Genomic DNA, 20,799 nt, shown 5'->3' on the forward strand with positions numbered 1-20,799 from the left:
GGCTCTTCTGGTTCCAGGAGCTTCCTGCCATTGTACGCCCTGGGAGGCTGTAGGTGATGGCTCAGTACTTGGGTCCCTACCACCCACATTGGAGTCCCAGAATGAGTTATAGGCTCTTGGCTGTGGCCTGACCCAGCGCCTGCTGTTGTGGGCATTTGGAAAGTGAACCAGCAGACAGAAGAGCTCTGTCTCTGTGTCTCTCTTTGTGTCCTCTAACTTTCAAATTACTCTTTAAAAATAGGCTAAAGGGCAGATAAATTCCTCCCTTTTTTAAAACCTTCTATAGCAGAAAGACTGCTTGTACTTGAAACAGATAAGGAAAAGAAACAAGATGCCTGTCTTGCAGAGCTCTGTAACCTCTGTCTTCATAGGGAATACTGGGTTAATGCATTTTCTTAGTGTCGCCTGGAAACTGTCTTGAAAACCCTGTTTTCACATGTTTGTTGTATGCCTTATCGGCAGCCACACCCCAAGGTTTCACTTTGCAGTTTCACCTGAACCTGCAGCTCTGCAGATTCTATCGTATGTATCATCTGTGCATGGACACAGCATGGTAGCGCTCTTAATTTTATGTGTCACTAGGCTGCTTAGCTCAGACTTGCCTGTGTATTTTGGTATGAGTCAGTGGTTCTTACATTTCCACCCATAATTGAGATCCATGCATGATTTAAGAAATGTGAATCTGAGAGCATACTGGAGGAACTCCCCGGCTAACCTGTTCGAAATGTTTCTTTAACCTACATTTCCTCAAACTCTGTAAGTCCTGACCTGTTAATCAGGCAGTCTTCCTCCACCAGAGCAGTTTTATCAAAAAGAAAATTAGTGTAGAGATATATAAGCATTTTTTAAAAGATTTATTTATGTATGTGAAAGAGGGGGTGGGGGAAGAGAGAGAGAGATCTTCCATCCACTGGTTCATTCCCCGGATGGCTGCAATGGCTGGGGCTGGGCCAGGCTGAAGCCAGGAACCAGGAACTACTTCTGGGCCTCCCATGTGGTGCAGAGGTCCAAGCACTTGGGGCATTTTCATCTGCCTTCCTAGGCCTTTTCAAGGAGCTGGATTGGAAGTGGAACAGCCGAAACTTGAACTGGCACCCATAAGGGATGGTGGCATCACAAGCAACGGATTCTTTTCTTTCTTTCTTTCTTTTTTTAAAGATTTATTTAAAAGAGTTACAGAAAGGCAGAGAGAGAGAGAGGTCTCCTAATTGCTGGGTCACTCCTCAGATGGCCACAATGGCTGGAGCAGGCAGTGGTTTTTGTCACTATGCCACTACACCAGCCCCAGTTTAAAAAAAACTGGGAAAAGTATCAGGTGACGGGTGTCATAGAAGCTTTAGATTATTTAAAACTGCTGTGCTTTTATGCAAGTCAGGCCTGATGATTTATTAATTTAAATTCTTTTTTCCAAACAATTTTTTAAAAAGATTTATTTATTTATTCAAAAGGTAGAGTTACAAAGAGGGAGAAATACAGAGAGAAAGAGATCCTCCATCTGCTGGTTCACTCCTCATATGGCTGAAACAGCCAGGGCTGGGCCAGGCCAAAGCCAGGAGCTTCATCCGGGTCTCCCATGTGGGTGCAGGGGCCCAAAGACCTGCTTTCCCAGGTGCATTAGCAGGGAGCTGAATCGGAAGTGCAGCAGCTGGAACCCAAATTAGTACCTATACTGGATACTGGCCTTGCAAGCGGCAGTGGCTTAACCCACTACCACACAATGCCCACCTCTGTCCAAGCATATTTTACACAAGTTCTTGAGTGTGACAAGGGTGGTTGTTAAGTCCCAAGAAGAACAGAAGACCCTTCCGTGTCGGGTGCAAACTCTGACATACAAGTGAATCCCATTCCTTCTGTGGTGTTGCTTTCCAATCAGGGACGAGTGTGGAGTAAGCACAGTGTTGCAGTCTACATTGGAAGGCTGTTTATGGCAGCAGGTTTTATTTTCTGCCCTAGCCCCTGTGCTCCTCCCACCGAGTCAGAGCAAGGTTTCCATTTGTTCTGGGTTCTTGGAGCACAGCATCCCCGAGTCTGCGAAGCAGACCCACCGTGAGGTCCTTGGAAGAGCAGGTGGGGAGGGAGGAGGGCGCAGAGGGCGAGGCCTCGCTCCCGGCCCTGGGGATTCTGTGTCCCCGTTCATCTGTTGCTGTCTGCAGACTCACTGGCCTCGCTGCGGGCCTTCTGTCCACAGTCAGCTCCAGTGACATAACCAGGGGAGGAAATGCTGCTTTCCTAGCTTCTCTCATTTCCTTCCTTCCTGAAGCAGATTTAGACTGTTTTCTGACACCTCTTATCCTTTCACGCAAAGGGGAAAAAACCATTCTTTTCACCCTTTATTGTCAAATACAAGAGAAATGTGCAACTGCTTTAAAAAAAAAAACCTATTTATTTATTTGGAAGAATGGGGAATGAGGAGGAATGCTGCTGGCCACTGGTTCACTCCCCGCAACAGCCACTGCCTAGGCTGGGAGCTGGGGATGCTATCCAGGTCTCCCATACAGGTAGCAGGGTCTGTGTGAGCAGAGCTGGAGTCAGGAGCTGGAGTGGGTGCTCTGATGTGGGATGCCAGCACCTTGCAACTGCTTTTGAGTTTTTTTGCTTCTCATCGCTGGGACTTGACATTTTTAAAATGCCGTGTCATTCCCCAAAGGTAACATTTCCTGGCGAGCTCAGCTCTAAGACATAAGGAAATGTCCAGATGTTCACAGATGAATATTCTTTAGAAGGAACCCATCTCAGAGGGTCCCTACAAAGAAATGCCGCATCTCCAGCGCTTGCCAGGTAGGCAGAGAGTACCTGTGCTACCCAGGACCTCCCTTGGTAGGAAGCAAACGAAGAAAAGTCACAGTCTGTTTCCGCTCAGTTCAGGAAAACGCTTCAGAAATGCTGTTCTGGGAGCCCAGAATTTAAATTTATATCAGGGTTGGGCAGTATTAGGAAAAATGGAGAAGATACCACCAGTGCTTTTTTTTTTTTAAAGATTTATTTATTTGAAAGAGAGAGAGAGAGGTCTTCCATCCACTGGTTCACTCCCCAAATGACTGCAATGGCCAGAGCTGAGCCTATCCAAAGCCAGGAACCTCCTCTGGGGTCTCCCACGAGGGTGCAGAGACCCAAGAACTTGGGCTATCCTGTACTGCTTTCCCAGGCCACAGCAGAGAGCTGGACTGGAAGTGGAGCAGCCAGGACTCGAACTGGCGCCCACATGGGATGCCAGCATCACAGGCTGGGGCTTTGACCCATTTTGCCACAGTGCCGACCCCTACCACTGGTGCTTTTTGAAAGAATATACTGGTTGGGGCCGGCACTGTGGCATAGTGGGTAAAGCTGCTGCCTGCAGTGCTAACATCCCATACGGGCGCCGGTTCGAGCCCTGGCTGTTCCACTTCAATCTAGCTCTCTTCTATGGCCTGGGAAAGTAGAAGATGGCCCAAGTAATTGGGCCCCTGCACTCGGGTGGTAGACCTGGAAGAAGCTCCTGGCTCCTGACTTCGCATCAGCAGTTGCGGCCATTTGGGGAGTGAACCAGTGGATGGAAGACTTCTGTCTTTACCTCTGCCTCTCTGTAACTCTGCGTTTCAAATAAATAAATAAATCTTAAAAAGAAAAAGAGAAAGAAAGAATATACTGGCTTCTTTGGCAGGGAGTGGGGGGAACCTGGGCATGAATCTTTTTCTAATTATTGTTTGTTTATATATTTTTAAAAGTTTATGTTATTTATTTGAAAGACAGTTACAGAAATAGGCAGAGAGGCAGAGATTTTCCATCTGCTGGTTCACTCCCCAAGTGGCTGCAATGGCTGGGGCTGGGCCAGGCTGAAGCCAGGAGCCAGGAGCTTCTTATCAGTTTCCCCTGTGGGCTGAGGGGCCATCTTTAGCTGCTTTCCCAGGTGCACTAGTAGGGAGCTGGATTGGAAGCAAGATAGCCAGAAATAGAACTGGTGCTGTTGGGATACTGGTGTCACAGGTGGCAGCTCAACCTACTTGCCACAGCATGGCCTCATGTTTCTTTTAATCGTAAAATTTATTTTATTTATTTGAAAGGCAGATTACAGAGAGAGAGAGGCAGAGACACAGAGAAAGACCTTCCATCCTGTGGTTCACTGCCTAAGTGACAGAAACAGTTAGGGCTGAGCTAGGCCAAAGCGAAGAGCCTGAAACTTCATCTGGGTCTCTCATGTGGATGGCAGGGGCCCAAGTACTTGAACCATTTTTTGCTTCTTTTCTTAGGCCATGAGCAGGGAGCTAGATGGGAAGTGGAGCAGCTGGGATGAGAATTGGTGCCCATATGGGATGCTGGCAGTACAGGTGACGGCTTCAATTGCTTCACAGCTTTGGTCCTGTTATATAATTTTTTTTAAGATTTATTTTATTTATTTGAAAGGCAGAATTACAGAAAAAGAGAGAGAGGGAGAGAGAGAGAGGAAGGTCTTCCATCTGCTGGCTTACTCCCCAAATGGCCACAGTGGCAGGAGCTGGACCAGGTGGAAGCCAGGATCCAGGAGCTTCCCCTGAACCTACCATGTGGGTGCAGGGGCCCAAGCACTTTGAGCTGACCTCCACTGCTTTCCCAGGTACATTTGCGAAAAGCGGGATTGGAAGTGGAGCAGCCAGGAGTCCAACCAGCACCCATAGGGGATGCTGGTGCTGCAGGCGATGGCTTAACCCACTGTGCCATGGCACTGGCCCTGACATATTTTTTTTTAAAATTTTTATCATGGGAAATATACATAAAATAAAATATACTACTTTTTGAAATAAAAAAGTTCAGTCCTTCTGTAAGGGTTTTTGTTTTTGAAAGGCAGGTGTGTATATACACACATGTATGCACACATGCACACACACAGAGAATGAGAACAGGCATCTCTCATCTGATTAATTCCTGAAGGGCTCAGAACAGCTAGAGCTGAGCCAGGCCAGCAGTTCAACCTGGGTCTCCCACGTGGGCAGCAGGGACCCAACTGCTTGAGTAGCTGTGCTGCATCCTGGGGAAGCTGAATTTGGAGCAGAGCGGAGACTCAAACCCAAGGCACTCTGATAGGGGCTGTGGGTGTACCAAGCACAGCCTACTTGGTGCGCCATCCGCCTGCTCCACATTTACCATTTTGACTGTTTCAAGTCTACAGTTCTGTAGCATTAAGTAATTCACATTGCTTTGCAGCCATCACTGCCATCCACCTCCAGCTGAAATGCTGTACCCATCCAATACCAACTCCTTGTTCCTGCTTACCTTCAACTCAGCCCCTGGCCATCACCATTCAACTTTCTATGAATTTGACCACCCTGGGTACCTTATAGAAATGACAGCATATAATATTTGACCTTTTGTGTTTGGTGTTTGGCTTATTTCACTAGCTAGTGTCTTCAGGATTTATGCAAGTTGTAACACACATCACAATTTTTTTTCTTTCTGGAGGCTGAATAATATCCCATTGTGTGTATGTGCCACATTTTGCTTACCTACCTCCCCATTTATGGACACTTGGGTTGCATGATATACATAAAATTTTATTGTATTCTGAAAATGTTTTCATTAATACAGCCACTCTCATGCCTTTAACTTGTACATGTCCAATCTGATGTCTCACAATTTGTGAGGAAATAGAACAGCAAGGGCTATGGGAGTTGAAGATGAAAGGTGGAGAGGGCTCGAGCAGGAGAGGGGCATCATTTGGGAGAAGTAGGGAGTAGGACGCATGGAAGTGTGAGGAAAGGCGGGGGATCCATGGTGGATAAAGGAAGCAGCGTGTAAACCGAGAGGCCAGCTCTGGGCAGAAAGCGCTTCATGGGAGCAGCGGTGACTAGGATTGGACAGGACTGCACCTAGTCCCACTCACGAATAAATGGGAGGGTGAGGTTACAAACAAGTCTAAGAGGTGACCTGGAAAGTGTGCTGTGGTCATACAAGTTTGTGGACATGGGAGTAAAAGGACTCTTGGCTAGATTGCCAGTGTTTTTTATGCCCCTCCAAGAGGGAACTGTGGTTCGTAGCCTTCCTTGAGTTTGTAGTAACCATGGTGCAGTTTTGGAGCTTGAAGATGAGTATCCTCAGAACACATTCTGGGAAATGTTGGGACTAAGCTAAGGTTTTTGAGGGCAGGAAATATAATTTATCTCCCCATACAACATACTGAATGTTCCTGGGAATATTATCAGAGCAATGTTGGATTAAGAGGTAATTGTTGAAAGCATTAGCCCTTAGGAAGTGTTGAAATATCCTGTGGTACTAAGAAATCACTGCAGACTTCAGAGTCCCATCCTTTCTCCTTGGATGGGTAAGCCTGAGTGTATCCTTCAGAGATCAGTGCTCAGGTTATCTTCCATACTCCCATCAACTGGGATAGGAGTTGAATTGCCCAGGACAACAGAGAGGGTCTAAATGCACTGTCACAGCCACCAGCAGGATTACATATTTAAATAAATGTATCGTGAGCGTTGGATTAAAGAACCCTCAGGTTATTAGCCTACCCAGTAGAGCCAAATTTGTATCCTACATAGAAATTTGGTTGACTCCATTTGGTTTGATACATATGTGTTGAATATATGAATGAATTATAGAAATCAGGAAGAACTTGTGAATTCTTAAACAATACCTAAAAGTGATCAATCAGGTTCACTGACATTTTAGTGGGGAGAAAAATTTAGGCAAGAGGAGAGGAGAAAAGTACTTGAAACAGATACTGGGGGGGCAGCAGTGTGGCATAGTGGGTAAGCTGCTGCCCTCAGTGCCAGCATCCCATATGGGCGCGGTTTGAGCCCCGGCTCTCCACTTCCGATCCAGCTCTGCTATGGCCTGGGAAAGCAGTGAAAGATGACACAAGTCCTTGGGCCCCTGCACCCATGTGGGAGACCCAGAAGAAGCTTCTGGCTTCGGATCAGCGCAGCTCCAGCTGTTGCAGCCAACTGGGGAGTGAACCAATGGATGGAATAACTCTCTCTCTACCTCTCCTCTCTCTGTGTAACTCTCACTCTCAAGTAAATAAATAAATATTAAAAAAAAAAAAAAAAAGAGAGAGAGAGATACTGAACTGCAGTTAAGATATGTGTCAAAGTTTGGGAAGAAGAGCTGGTGCCAGCAGTGCTGCCATCCCATATGGGCACCTCTTTGAGTCCCAGCTGCTCCACTTCCGATCCAGCTTTCTGCTATGGCCATGGGAGACCCGGAAGAAGCTACTGGCTCCTGGCTTTGGATTAGCGCAGCTCCGGCCATTTGCAACCAACTGGGGAGTGAACCAGAGGATGGAAGATCGATCTCTCTCTCTCTCCCTCCCTCTCCCTCTCCCTTCCTCTCTCCCTCTCTCTCTCCCTCCCTCTCCCTCTTCCTCTCCCTCTCTCTCTGCCTCTCTGAAACTCTTTCAAATAAATAAATAAAAACTTTTTTTTTTTTCATTTGACAGGCAGAGTTAGACAGTGAGAGACAGAAAGGTCTTCCTTCCGTTGGTTCACCCCCTAGATGGCTGCTATGGCCGGCGTGGATCCAAAGCCAGGAGCCAGGTGCCTCTTCCTGGTCTCCCATGCGGGTGCAGGGGCCCAAACACCTGGGCCATCCTCCACTGCCTTCCCGGGCCACAGCAGAGAGCTGGACTGGAAGAAGAGCAACTGGGACTAGAACCCAGCGTCCCTATGGGATGCCGGCTCCACAGGTGGAGGATTAACCAAGTGAGCCATGGCACTGGCCCCCAAAATAAATCTTAAAAAAAAAAAAAAAAGTTTGGGAAGAAATGGTTTGTTTTGAAATGAATCAGCTCACGCGCTCTTTCTCTCTCCATATATATGTGCACACATTTATATGCACATACACACATATATTTGAAATGAATCAAAAATAACAAATTGAGAAATGGGTAAAGGGATGGATGCCATGTGGTAAAGTAACTGCAGTAAGATGGTAATGGTGGAATCTAGGAGTGGGTGTAAAATTCTTTGAACTTTACTGTTTTAAAATATTCTTAGTAAAATGTTGGAGAATCAGAGAAGAAAACAGAGATCTGGAAGATTTTAAAGGCAGAACCAGTTAGATTTAAGGGAAGCAAGGTTTGCAGTAAAAATGACATGGGCATTGATTGGGTCAAGCAGCTTTGGTAAACAGGTTGAGTAAATTGCCTGGCAATGGTCTGGGTTTGACCCAGGCACCCTGGCTTTAGAACCTTGCTAGGCACTGTGCAGGAAGTGCTGGCTGCAGCTCTTCACTCGGTGTCTGGCACACGGTATACTCAGATGGCGGTCGCTGTGACTAGTGGACTGTCGGCTGTGGAGGATGAAGTCCCAGGTTTTAATGCTTGGCTGGGCAGGTGTGTCAGACACCGCCATCAGTGTCGTGTATACAGACAAAGCTGGACGGTAACACTGTGTGTGAAGAGCTGGTTAGTGGCCAGCGCCACGGCTCACTAGGCTAATCCTCCACCTAGCGGCGCTGGCACACCGGGTTCTAGTCCCGGTTGGGGTGCCAGATTCTGTCCTGGTTGCCCCTCTTCCAGGCCAGCTCTCTGCTGTGGCACGGGAGGGCAGTGGAGGATGACCCAAGTGCTTGGGCCCTGCACCCGCATGGGAGACCAGCAGAAGCACCTGGCTTCTGGCTTCTGATCAGCGCGATGCGCTGGCCGTAGCATGGCGGCCATTGGAGTGTGAACCAATGGCAAAAAGAAGACCTTTCTCTGTCTCTCTCACTGTCCACTCTGCCTGTCACAAAAAAAAAAAAAAAAAAAAAAAAAAAAAAAAAAAAAAAAGGCTGGTTAGCTTAATTTTAGGTGAATGGAACTAGAGATTTTTTCCTGAAGTTCAATAATTCATTTGTTCACCACAAATCGTATATGCTGGCACTGCTATAGGCCAGTGAATGAAACAGGCAAAAAATCTCTTTCCTCACAGACTTTGTGTTCTAAAAGGGTTTGAAAAATGATCTTTGCGCTTCAGATTCCAAGTGACTCTACAGGTGGGAGCGCAGCACCGGCCCCTGACGGGAGAAGGGCTCTTGGCACCGGAGACGTTTCTGGTGTCCCGGAAGTCACGCCGCACGGCCAGTCATCTCTGTTTCCCCTCAAACGCTCCCCTTGTTCTGATGGTCTCCGCGATCCCTTTGACTTCCAGTGGGAGTTGGTGGAGCAGCTCACTGAAGCTGTCTCTGATTCAGTTTCCAAACCTCTGCTCGGGCCCCTGACGCAGGCCCGGCGTGAGTCATGGAAGTTGCTGTTCATGGGGTGTGCAGGGCCGGGAGGACCGAGGTGGCGCTCGGCACGGCGTCTGCACACGCGAGCCTTGTCGGTCAGCGAGGCTTGGTCTGGCCTCGCCGCGGGTGTGGACTTGGCAGCGATTACACGCTCCGTCCAGCCGAGTAGGAGGTCGGTCAGGAAAAGCGCTCATTGTGCCAGATTCTCCTCTGCTCTGAGTCATTCTCTGGGAGAGTGAAAGGTCTCAGGCAGAAGCTGTAACTCTTCAGATCCCTGGGATTACCCCGTAATGTAAGAGAGTTGCCCTCTAGTCACCTGGGCCTCTGCTCATTATTGTTCTATATAACAACATGTACGGTTAGTCTGATAGAGAAGTGAAATTTGAGAAAATGTAGTATAAGAAGGCAAACAATAAAAAGGTAACCTTGACCAATCTTGAAGAGGTGTTTTAATAACATATAGATGGCTAAGAGGTTTGTATTGTTTGCTTTTTAAAAACATATGTAGGCGCCACCCTTGTGCAGAAATGTGACATCTGGCAATTTCAGCCTTCTGGAAGACGGCCAGAAAACGAGCAGGCCTCAGAGGCTGTGAAAAGTAACTTGGAAAACTGTAGCACTAACGCATGTCTCTTACCATCACGGAAGAGCTTGTTAGCATCTTATTTAGAACTTGTTTACTTTTGTGTTTTGGGAACTCCTAATAATTTTGGTGCAGTATGTGTGTTCCTCCAATGCAGGCAGGTTGTAAGCAGCAATCCAGCAACAGGGTGGGAATGTTGATGAGAAGGTGAGCTGGGAGCAGAGGACAGACTGACCTCAAGAGAGAAGGCCTAGAAGTTGCCCAGTACTGTTATGTGTTACAGCATCATACAGTAGTACAGATGTTAACAATGGACTTGGGCCAGGCAGCCACAGAGTAAATCATAATTCAGGGTCTTCTGTTGAAGAAAGCAGGGAGGTATATACTGTGTCCAATTTTTTAAAAAAGATTTATTTATTTATTTGAAAGAGTTAGAGGAAGAGTCAGAGATCTTCTGTCTGCTGGTTCACTCCCCAAATGGTCACAATGGCTGAGGATGGGATGGGATGAAGCTAGAAGCCAGGAACTCCATCTAGGTCTTCCACATGAGTAGCAAGAACAGAAGTACTTGGGCCATCCTCTGCTGCCTCTCCAGGCACATTAACAGGGAGCTGGATTGTAAGTGGAGTAGCTGGGACTTGAACCAGTGCTTAGGTGGGATGCTGGCCTTGCAGGCATCAGCTTAACTTGCTGCACCACAACACTGGCCCCACAGTGTATTTATTTTATTTTATTTAAAAAAATTATTTATTTACCTGAAAGAGTTACACACACAGAGAGAGAGAGGTCTTCAATCCACTGGTTCACTCCCCAATTGGCCACAACAGCCAAAGCTGCACTAGTCTGAAGCCAGGAGCCAAGAGCTTCTTCCGGGTCTCCCACATGGGTGCAGGGGCCCCAGGACTTGGGCCATCTTCTGCTATCCCAGGCCATAGCAGAGAGCTGGAATGGAAGTGGAGCAGCCGGGACTTGAACTAGCGTCCATATGGAATGCTGGCGCTTCAGGCCAGGGCGCTAACCTGCTGTACCACAGCACAGGCCCCATTTTATTTTATTTTTAAAGATTTATTTATTGGGGGCCGGCACCGTGGCTCACTTGGCTAATCCTCCGCCTGCAGCGCCGGCATCCCATATGGGCACTGGGTTCTAGTCCCGGGTGCTCCTCTTCCAGTCCAGCTCTCTGCTGTGGCCCAGGAGTGCAGTGGAGGATGGCCCAAGTGCTTGGGCCCTGCACCCGCATGGGAGACCAGGAAGAAGCACCTGGCTCCTGGCTATGGATCGGCGCAGCGCCGGCCGTGGCGGCCATTTGGGGGGTGAACCAACGGAAGGAAGACCTTTCTCTCGGTCTCTCTCTCTCTCTCACTGTCTATAACTCTACATGTCAAATAATTTATTTATTTATTTGAAAGTCAGAGTCACACAGAGAGAGAATGAGAAAGAAAGAGAGGTCTTCCATCTGTTGGTTCACTCCCCAATTGGCCGCAACGGCTGGAGCTGTGCCGATCTGAAGCCAGAGCCAGGAGCTTCTTCTGGGTCTCCCACGTGGGTGCAGGAGCCCAAGGACTTTGGCCATCCTCTACTGCTATCCCAGGCCATAGCAGACAGCTGGGTGGGAAGTGGAACAGCCAGGTCTTGAACCAGCTCCCATATGGGATGCCGGCGCTTCAGGCCAGGGCGTTAACCCACTGCACCACAGTGCTGGCCCCAATGTATTGATTTTTAAATGTCAAAATTAACCAAGTTTTGACAAGCTGAATGAGTTCCACAGTGTTTATATACCTGAAATACTGCACTCTCTCTACGGCATCAGTTCTCTGGTGATGCGATATCCCTGACACAGATTTGAGCCTGTAATTGATTATGCAGGTGGTGCTCTCACACCGTTAGCCTACTGGTTAAGGTTTTAGAGATGGAGAGACCTGGGCTCCCATTCCATCTCTGACTTACTGTGTTACTTTGGATAAATCCACCACCTCTCTGAGCCTCTGTCCTCGTCTGCAAAATAGGAGGCCATAATATTTGATGGGGAACAGGCTTTGTGGCACAGAAGGTTAAGGCACTACCGAGGAACCCACATCTGCACCAGAGAGTGCCTGGTTTGAGTGTGGGCTACTCGGTGCTTCTGATGCAGCTTCCTGCTAATGCACCGGGAGGCAGCAGATGATGGCTCAAGGACTTCCAGGTAGTGAACCAGCAGGTGGAGGCTCGCTCGCTCTCTCACTCCTTGCTCTTCCTCTCACTCTCTTTGTCACACTGCCTTTCAAATAAATAAATAAAATCTTTAAAATATATATACATATATATGATAAGGTTGTAATGAGGGAAGTACATAATACAATGCATGGCACATCACAAATACTCAATAAGTATTAGAGATGTTTGCATTTATTTATTTGAAAGAGAAAGAAAGACTCAGGCAGAAGGAGTGAGATCTCCCACTCACTGATTCACTCCTCAGCTGCCCACATCAGCCAGGGCTGGATCAGGCTGAAGCCAAGAGCTGAAACTGAACCACTTCTCCCACATGGATGGCAAGGACATAAGTACTCAAACCCAGGCACTCCAATGTAAGATGTAGGTGTCCCACTGTGCCAAACACCTGCCTCTATAATTATTTTTATTATTGTAATCATCTTCATGATGGTCATTAAGAAATTATCATTATCTCCATTTTCCTGGCAAGGAAACAGAAGCCCAGAGAAGTTAAGTAATATGTCCAAGATTAATAGCTAATAAATAGTGGGCTGGGATTTGGACCTGGGTCTCCCTGACTCCAGAAGTGCTTCACACTCACATGTGCCTCAGCATGTACTTATAATTAGGTTGTTTTGAATACATAAAGAAAATCTGGTAGGAGAAGACAGAGGATGTGGGAACTCTTAACTATTCACTTCTCTTTTCCGTTGTGGCCCAAGTCATCTCATTATAGAAAAAAAGTCCCAGTGATACAAAGATAAACTACTTATACTCACTAGTACAAATTAAATATGCATTTTTTTTTTTATTTTTTGGTTATTTTTATGTTTTTATTTGTATTTTTTTATTCTGTTTTTTTTTCTTTTATTTTTTTTGGTTTTTTTCTTTTATTTATTTTCTAAATATGCATTGTTTAATTGTGTTGCAGGACTTATTAAATATATTTTAAAAGATTTATTTATTTTAAAATCTAGTTAGCTATTTGAAAGACACAGAGAAAGAGGAGAGAGAGGTATCTTCCCTCCGCTGGTTCACTCCTCAAATGGCTGCAACTGCCGAGGCCAGGCCAGACCAAAGCCAGGAGCTAAGAACTTCCTCTGGGTCTCCCACGTGACTGCAGGGGCCCAAGCACTTGGGCCATCCTCTGCTGCTTTCCCAGGCACATCAGCAGGGAGCTGGATCAGAAGTGGAGTAGCCAGGACTTGAACCAGCATCCATATGGGATGCTGGTGTCACAGGCAAAGGCTTAACCCACTGTGCCACAACACTGGCCCCTTATTAAAATCTTGCAAGGTGGAGGCAGATGTTGTGGTGCAGTGAGTTAGCCTCCCTTAGAGATGCCTGAATGCCATATCAGAGTTCCAGGTTGAGACCCAACTGCTCTGCTTCCAGTCCAGCTCCTTGATAGTGCATTCTGGGAAATAGATGATGGCTCAAGTGCTTGGGTTCCTGCCATCCATGTATGAGACCTAGATGGAGTTTCTGGCTCCTGGTTTCCGACCTAACCCAGCCCTTACTGTCACAGGTTTAAGGAGTGAAATCAGCAGATAGAATATCTCTCTCTGCCTTTAAAGAAGATGAAATAAACAAACATTTTTAAAAAAAATAAGATCTTCCACATTAATATACTGATTGATTTGTTCAATGCCTAATATGTTAAACCACATCATTATTTTCTTGGATTATTTAGTGCTACAATCTTCTTTTCTTTTTGTAGTTAGGCACTTAGTGCTTTTGGATTCACTTAGCTGTGTGTGAGCTGGAGATTAAAATCTTCACCTTCTACAGCACCAAATGAGTGCTTTGGGTGGATAAAGAAAAACAGACCTGGGTCCTGGAGCTCGCGTGGAGCTCTCATGGGGGCTGTTCACAGGCAGACAGGCACGCTCCTCACGTCCTGTCTGTCTAGTGCTGAAGCACCTCTGGGGACCTTCAGGGGGGTCATGAAAAATGCATATTGTAAAAAAACTATGCAAAATTTTTGCACCCAAATAAGTCTTTTAAAAAATGTATTTGTGGGGCTGGCACTGTGGCACAGTAGGTTAAGCATCTGCCTGTGGCGCTGTCATCCCATATGGGCACCGATTCGTGTCCTGGCTGCTCCACTTCTATCTATCTATCTATCTATTTATTTATTTATTTATTTAGCTCCACTTCTGATCCAGCTCTCTGCTGATGGTCTGGGAAGGTAGTAAAAGATGGCCCCCAAGTGCTTGGGCCCTTGCACCTGCGTGGGAAACCCAGAAGAAGCTCCTGGCTCCTGGCTTCAGATCGGCTCAGCTTTGGCTGTTGCGGCCATTTTGGGAATGAACCAGCAGATGGAAGACCTTCCTCTCTGTCTCTCCCTCTTTCTCTGTAACTCTGCCTCTCAAGTAAATAAATTTTTTAAATGTATTTGTTTATATTCATTTTTTATTTGAAAGGCAAAGAGAGAGAGAGAGATCTTCTATCCTGTTTCACTCCCAAAATAAGCAGGGTGGAGCCAGGCCACACAGGAAGGACCCAAGTACTTGAGCTTCACAGGATGCGCGTGAGCAGGAAGCTGGATTGGAAGTAGGATATCCAGCACTCAAACCAAGCACCCTGATATGGAATTAGGCAACCCAAGCGATGACCCAACTGCTGTGCCACATGCTCATCCCTAAAGTGTCGCTCCCCGTCTTCATGGAGGAATGACACTAAGCCCTGCCTAGGCTTCATATCCGAGTCATGGCACCATTATGTCGCTCCCCCTCTTCGTGGAGGAACGACACAGGACCCTGCACTGTTCTTTCGTCTGCTCGGCCCTCCCCGGGTTTGCTGCTGGTTCTTCCCGGGTTGGCTACTATCCCTTCCACCTCCGTGGAAGGGCAGTTCCCCCTGGCCACATTCCCCACTTCTGCAGGGGAGCGGCACATCGCCGGCCGGCTCTCTTGGGGGCTGCACAGGTGTTCCCTTAGATGTTCCTCTTAGATGTTCCCCTTAGATGTTCCTGGTGCATGCCGTCTCTCTCCTCCTTTATAGTCCTCCTCCACCAATCTTAACTCGGCTGCCCACACGCCGAGTACGCTGCTCTCCTCCAATCAGGAGCAGCTCCTGCAGCTTCTCAAGTTGGTGAGAGGCAGCTGGGTAGAAGCTGTTGCCTCCTCTCCCAGCGCCATATTGTGGGAGAGCAGATGCATAGAATAAGTCTTAATTCCAGTAACTTAGTCTAGTCCGAGTTGCTCCCCACACTAAAGCATCTTTTAATTCCGTTGTCCATGAACTTTTTTTTTTTTAAGATTTATTTCTTTATTCAAAAGGTGGAATTACAGAAAGGGAGAGGCAGAGAGAGAAGTCTTCCATCTGCTGGTTCACTACCCAAATGGCTGCAACTGCCAGGGCTGGTCCAGGCTGAAGCCAGGAGCCAGGAACTTCTGGATTTCCCACACAGGTGCAGGGGCCCAAGCACTTGGGCCATCTTCCACTGCTTTCCCAGGAGCATTAGCAGGTTGCTGGATGGGAAGTGGAGCAGCTGGGAGTTGAACTGAAGCCCATATGGGATGTCAGCGCTGCAGGCAGCAGCTTAATGTGCTGTGCCACAATGCTGGCCCCATCTGTGAACTTTCTGAAGTACCTAAGTTAACTTAGGCTTCTGGCTGCCCACATCACAGTAATGGACACATCTTCTCCTTATAGCAGACACCATAACAGGGCAGAACACTCTCCAAGGTCGGGTCACAGACCTCTTGGAACTGAAAACACATACTTGAGCTGATACAGGGTACTCAATCTGTTTGGGTTATATAGCCATTTCTGGCTCATTATGGATTTTTGTTTTTCACTGTGTCTTAAATTTTGTGGCCTCTGAGGTGTAGTCCTGCTGCTGTTCTTTAGGTTGCATTGCTTTTGTTTTTTTTTTTTTTTTCCCCAAAGATTTATTTGAGAAAAAGAGAGAGAATCTTCCATCTGTTGGCTCACTCCCCAAGTGAACAGCCAGGGCTGGGCCAGGCTGAATCCAGGAGTCAGGAGCTTCATCCAGGTCTCTCACATGGATGGCAGGGACCTGAGCACTTGGGCCATCTCCCAGTACTTTTCCCAGGCCATTAGCAGGGATCTGGATTGGAAGTGGAGCAGCTGGGACACAAACTGGCACCCACATGGAATGCCATTGTGATAGGCTGTGGCTTTACCGCTATGCCACAACACTGTATTTTTAAATATTTATTTATTTATTTTATTTGAAAGGCAAGGAGATGGCAAGATTGAAAGAGAGCGAGACAGAGAATCTTCCATCCACTGGTTCACTTCCCAAATGTTCACAATGGCCAGGGCGAGGCTAGGCTCAAGCCAGGAGCCAGAACTCAATCCAGGTCTCCCATTTGAGAGCAAAGACCCAAATGCTTGAGCCATCACCTGCTGCTCCCAGGGTGTGCATTAGTAGGAAGCTGGAATTGGAAGCGAAGTCCAAACTGAAACCCAGGCACTTGGACAATGGGATATGTGTGCCCCAAGTGGTGTCTTAACCACTGCACCAAATGCTCATCCCCACATAATTTTTAAATTTAAATTGATACATAATTGGACACATTTGTGGGGTAGCGTGTGATAATCTGACGCATGTATGCAGTGATCAAATCAAGGTAATTGGCATTTCTAGTCCCTTAAACATTTATAATTTCCTTATGTTGGGAACATTCAGACTCATCTCTTCTCATTTTCATGAAATGTGTGAATGGTTGCAAACGATGGTCTCCCTGCTGAGCTGTAGAACGCTCTACTCGTCTTCCTGTCTATATTGTGGTGCCTGTTACCTGACCTCCACGTTAGTTCTGTGCAGACACAGTGTGTAGGAGTGAGAAGGCCTGCAGTCCGAGTCCTGGGCCTGCTCCTATGAGCTCTGTGGTCTTGGACAAATTAAATTTTCAACATTTGCCAAGCCTCGGTATTCTGAATATTTAAAATGGTTATGAGGAATAAATAAAATGCCATATTTAAAGTCCCTGCTTTTTGAATACTGTATGTTTAAGTTACTGTGTTATCTGGGGCTTTAAAAACATTCATCTCCTTACTGCCCTCTGCAGGCACTCTGGAAAACCCACATTTGCCTACTTGAATCTTTCCTGTCACTCACAGGTAGGTCACTTTTTGTCTTTCAATTTCAGATTTACTTTGAGAATTAAATGAAAAGTATATGGGAAAAGTACCATTTCAAAGCAGATAAACGTGGGAGTAAAGTACCAACATTTCCTTAGATTTGACTTCACTGTAAATAACTATATCTTAAGATTTATGATTCTTGAGAAATAAATCTGGGGGAGGTGTTTGGTGCAGTGGTTAAGTGCCTCTTGGGGTGCTCACTTCCCACATTGGAGTGCCCGGGTTCCAGTCCTGGCTCCAGCTGCCTGCTAATGCCCTTGCTGGGGAGCAGCGGGCCACAGGCCAGGTGTTTGGGTCTCTGCCCACCCACGTGGGGACTGAGCCTGGTGAGTTCTCGTTCCTGGTTTTCACCTGGCCCAGCCCTGGTTGTTGACGATGTTTGGGAAATGAACTAATGGGAGCTCAATCTCTCGCTCTCTTGCTCTCTCTCTTTCCTTCTCTCTGCCTGTCAAATAAATATAAGAAATAGAGGAAAAATAAAAGGTAAAATATTTTTTTAAAAAAGATAGATCTGTATGTCACTATCTTAGATATTGATGCTGTCTGTTTCTTTTGATCACTCTTTCCAGGTTGGAAGACATGGAGGCTGGTTCGGTGGTTCGTGCCATCTTTGACTTCTGCCCCAGTGTATCAGAAGAGCTTCCGCTCTTTGTGGGAGATATCATTGAGGTGCTGGCAGTGGTGGATGAATTTTGGCTTCTAGGAAAGAAGGAAGATGTTACAGGTAAGGGCCCACTCCCAGTTGTGGGCATTTGGGGGAGTGAATGTGAGCTCTTAGTCTCTCTCTGTGTGTGTGTGTGTGTGTGTGTGTGTGTGTGGTGTGTGTATGTGTCTGTTGGTCTAATCACTCTGTGTAGCAAATAAATAAATAAAGCTTATACAAAAAAAAAGTTAAATGAGAAGCCCAGGGCAATGAGTTTCTCATACTGTGGTGTCTCTCATTCCCTCTCTCCTACCAACTCCTGCAGGTGGTTGAATGGTTAGGTACCAGCTGCCCTCAGCCCAGTCTTTTGTCCATGTCTTTCCCTTTCTCATCCTAGGTCCTTGTCCTTTATGTTCATTGCCGATTCTCTTCTTAGAATATGTGTTATTCTTTTCTTCAGGACTTCTGTCACTCACCATTGGCTTTTTTTTTTTTTTTAAGATTTATTTATTTATTTGAAAAGGAAAGGCACAGAGAGAGAGAGAGAGAGGTCTTAACATCAGCTGGTTCACTACCCAGATGGCTGCAACGGCTGGAGCTGGGCTGATCTGAAGTCGGGGACCAGGAGCTTCTTCTGGGTCTCCCATGTGGGTGCAGCGGTCCAAGAACTTGGGTCATCTTTCACTGCTTTCCCAGGCCATAGCAGAGAGCTGGACTGGAAGTAAAGCAACTGGGACTCAAACTGGTGCCCATATGGGATGCTGACACTGCAGATGGCAGCTTTGCCCATTATGCCACAGTGCTGGCCCCCACTATTGGCTTCTCACAACCAGGCTTAGCTCTGACTTGTGACACAGAAAGTGCTCTCCACCTTGTATCTGTAGCTGTCTTCTTCCCTTCCTTTCACTCTTAATGGAACAGGAGCCATCTTGGTCACTCCTTCCTGGGTCCACAGTTCACCCTTTACCCTTGGATGCTCCCTGTCTACCCCCATCCATGCACCAGTTGCCTTCCATTCTTTTTTTGACAGGCAGAGTTAGAGACAGAGAGAAAGGTCTTCCTTTTCCGTTGGTTCACCCCCCAAAATGGCCGCTATGGCCAGCGTGCTGCAGCTGGCATGCCACGCCCATCTGAAGCCAGGAGCCGGGTGCTTCCTCCTGGTCTCCCATGCAGGTGCAGGGCCCAAGGACCTGGGCCATCCTCCACTGCCTTCCCATGCCACAGCAGAGAGCTGGACTGAAAGAGGAGCAACCAGGACAGAATCCGGCCCCCCAACTGAGACTAGAACCCGGGGTGTTGGCGCCGCAGGCAGAGGATTAGCCAAGTGAGCCGCAGTGCCGGCCGCCTTTCATTAATTAAAATATATGCTTATTTCACTCAGCATGATGTGTTCCAGATTCCTCCATTTTGTTACAAATGACTGGATTTCGTTGTTTCTTCCTGCGGTATAGTATTCTAAAGAGTACATATCCCATAATTTCTTTATCCAGTCTACCGTTGATGGGCATTTAGGTTGGTTCCAGGTCTTGGCTATTGTGAATTGTGCTGCAATAAACATTAGGGTGCAGACCGCTTTTTTGTTTGCCAGTTTAAATTCCTTTGGGTAAATTCCAAGGAGTGGGATGGCTGGGTCGAATGGTAGGGTTATATTCAGGTTTCTGAGGAATCTCCAGACTGACTTCCATAGTGGCTTGACCAGTTTGCATTCCCACCAACAGTGGGTTAGTGTCCCTTTTTCCCCACATCCTCGCCAGCATCTGTTGTTGATAGATTTCTGTATGTGAGCCATTCTAACCGGGGTGAGGTGAAACCTCATTGTGGTTTTGATTTACATTTCCCTGATTGCTAGTGACCTTGAACATTTTTTCATGTGCCTGTTGGCCATTTGGATTTCCTCTTTTGAAAAATATCTATTGAGGTCCTTGGCCCATCTCTTAAGTGGGTTGTTGGTTTTGTTTTTGTGGAGTTTCTTGATCTCTTTGTAGATTCTGGTTATTAACCCTTTATCTGTTGTATAGTTTGCAAATATTTTTTCCCATTCTGTCGGTTGTCTCTTCACTCTCCTGTTTCTTTTGCAGTACAGAAACTTCTCAATTTGATGCAATCCCAATAGTTGATTTTGGCTTTGACTGCCTGTGCCTCCCGGGTCTTTTCCAGAAATTCTTTGCCTGTGCCAATATCTTGAAGGGTTTCCCCAATGTTCTCTAATAACTTGATGGTGTCAGGTCGTAGATTTAGGTCTTTAATCCATGTTGAGTGGATTTTTGTGTAAGGTGTAAGGTAGGGGTCTTGCTTCATGATTCTGCACGTGGAACGCATCATGCTGAATGAAATAAGCCAGTCCCAAAGGGACAAATACCATATGTTCTCCCTGATTGGTGACAACTGACTGAACACCAAAAAGGAAACCTGTTGAAGTGAAATCGACACTATGAGAAACGGTGACTTGATCAGCATAGCCCTGACTGTTAATGAACAACTTAATACATTATCCCTCTTAGTAGTTTTTTTTTTTGTCTGTTCTACTTAATATGACTGGTTTAATTCTGTAATTAATACACAGTGATTCTTAAGTGTTGAAATTTAACTGAAATGTGATCCCTGTTAAACATAAGAGTGGGAATAAGAGAGGGAAGAGATGTACAATTTGGGACATGCTCAAGCTGACTTGCCCCAAATGGTAGAGTTAGAAACATACCAGGGGGACTCCAATTTAATCCCATCAAGGTGGCATGTACCAATGCCATCTCACTAGTCCAAGTGATCAATTTCAGTTCACAACTGATCATAATGAAAGGACTGAGAGTCAAAGGAAGCACATAAACAAGTCTAGTACCTGCTAATACTAACCGATAGAATAAATAAAGGGGAGAGTGATCCAACATGGGAAGTGAGATACTCAGCAGACTCATAGAATGGCGGATGTCCTAAACAGCACTCTGGCCTCAGAATCAGCCCTAAAGGCACTTGGATCTGGCTGAAAAGCCCATGAGAGTATTTCAGGCATGGAAAGCCAAGACACTCTGGCAAAAAAAAAAAAAAAAAAAAAACCAAACCAAACCCTAAATGAAAGATCTCTGTGAGTGAGATCCCAGTG

At 46.6% G+C, this 20,799-nt stretch overlaps 1 protein-coding gene across 3 annotated transcripts in view; it reads left to right on the forward strand.

The window, feature by feature from the left end:
• The window catches only part of DNMBP (dynamin binding protein), a 119,495-nt gene that overhangs the window by 31,248 nt on the left and 67,448 nt on the right, over nt 1–20,799 (forward strand). For 2 of the 3 annotated variants that reach the window (XM_051824072.2, XM_002718639.5), the window contains exons 2-3: nt 16,984–17,035; nt 17,629–17,783. In XM_051824072.2, the coding sequence (XP_051680032.2) occupies nt 17,639–17,783 (145 nt within the window). In that variant the 5' untranslated portion in view covers nt 16,984–17,035; nt 17,629–17,638. The remainder of the gene's footprint in view (nt 1–16,983; nt 17,036–17,628; nt 17,784–20,799) is intronic. The other variant, XM_051824073.2, reaches the window with a different exon arrangement.

The sequence above is a fragment of the Oryctolagus cuniculus genome, chromosome 15 (assembly GCF_964237555.1).
Source record: "Oryctolagus cuniculus chromosome 15, mOryCun1.1, whole genome shotgun sequence".
In the NCBI taxonomy this organism is placed as follows: domain Eukaryota; kingdom Metazoa; phylum Chordata; class Mammalia; order Lagomorpha; family Leporidae; genus Oryctolagus; species Oryctolagus cuniculus.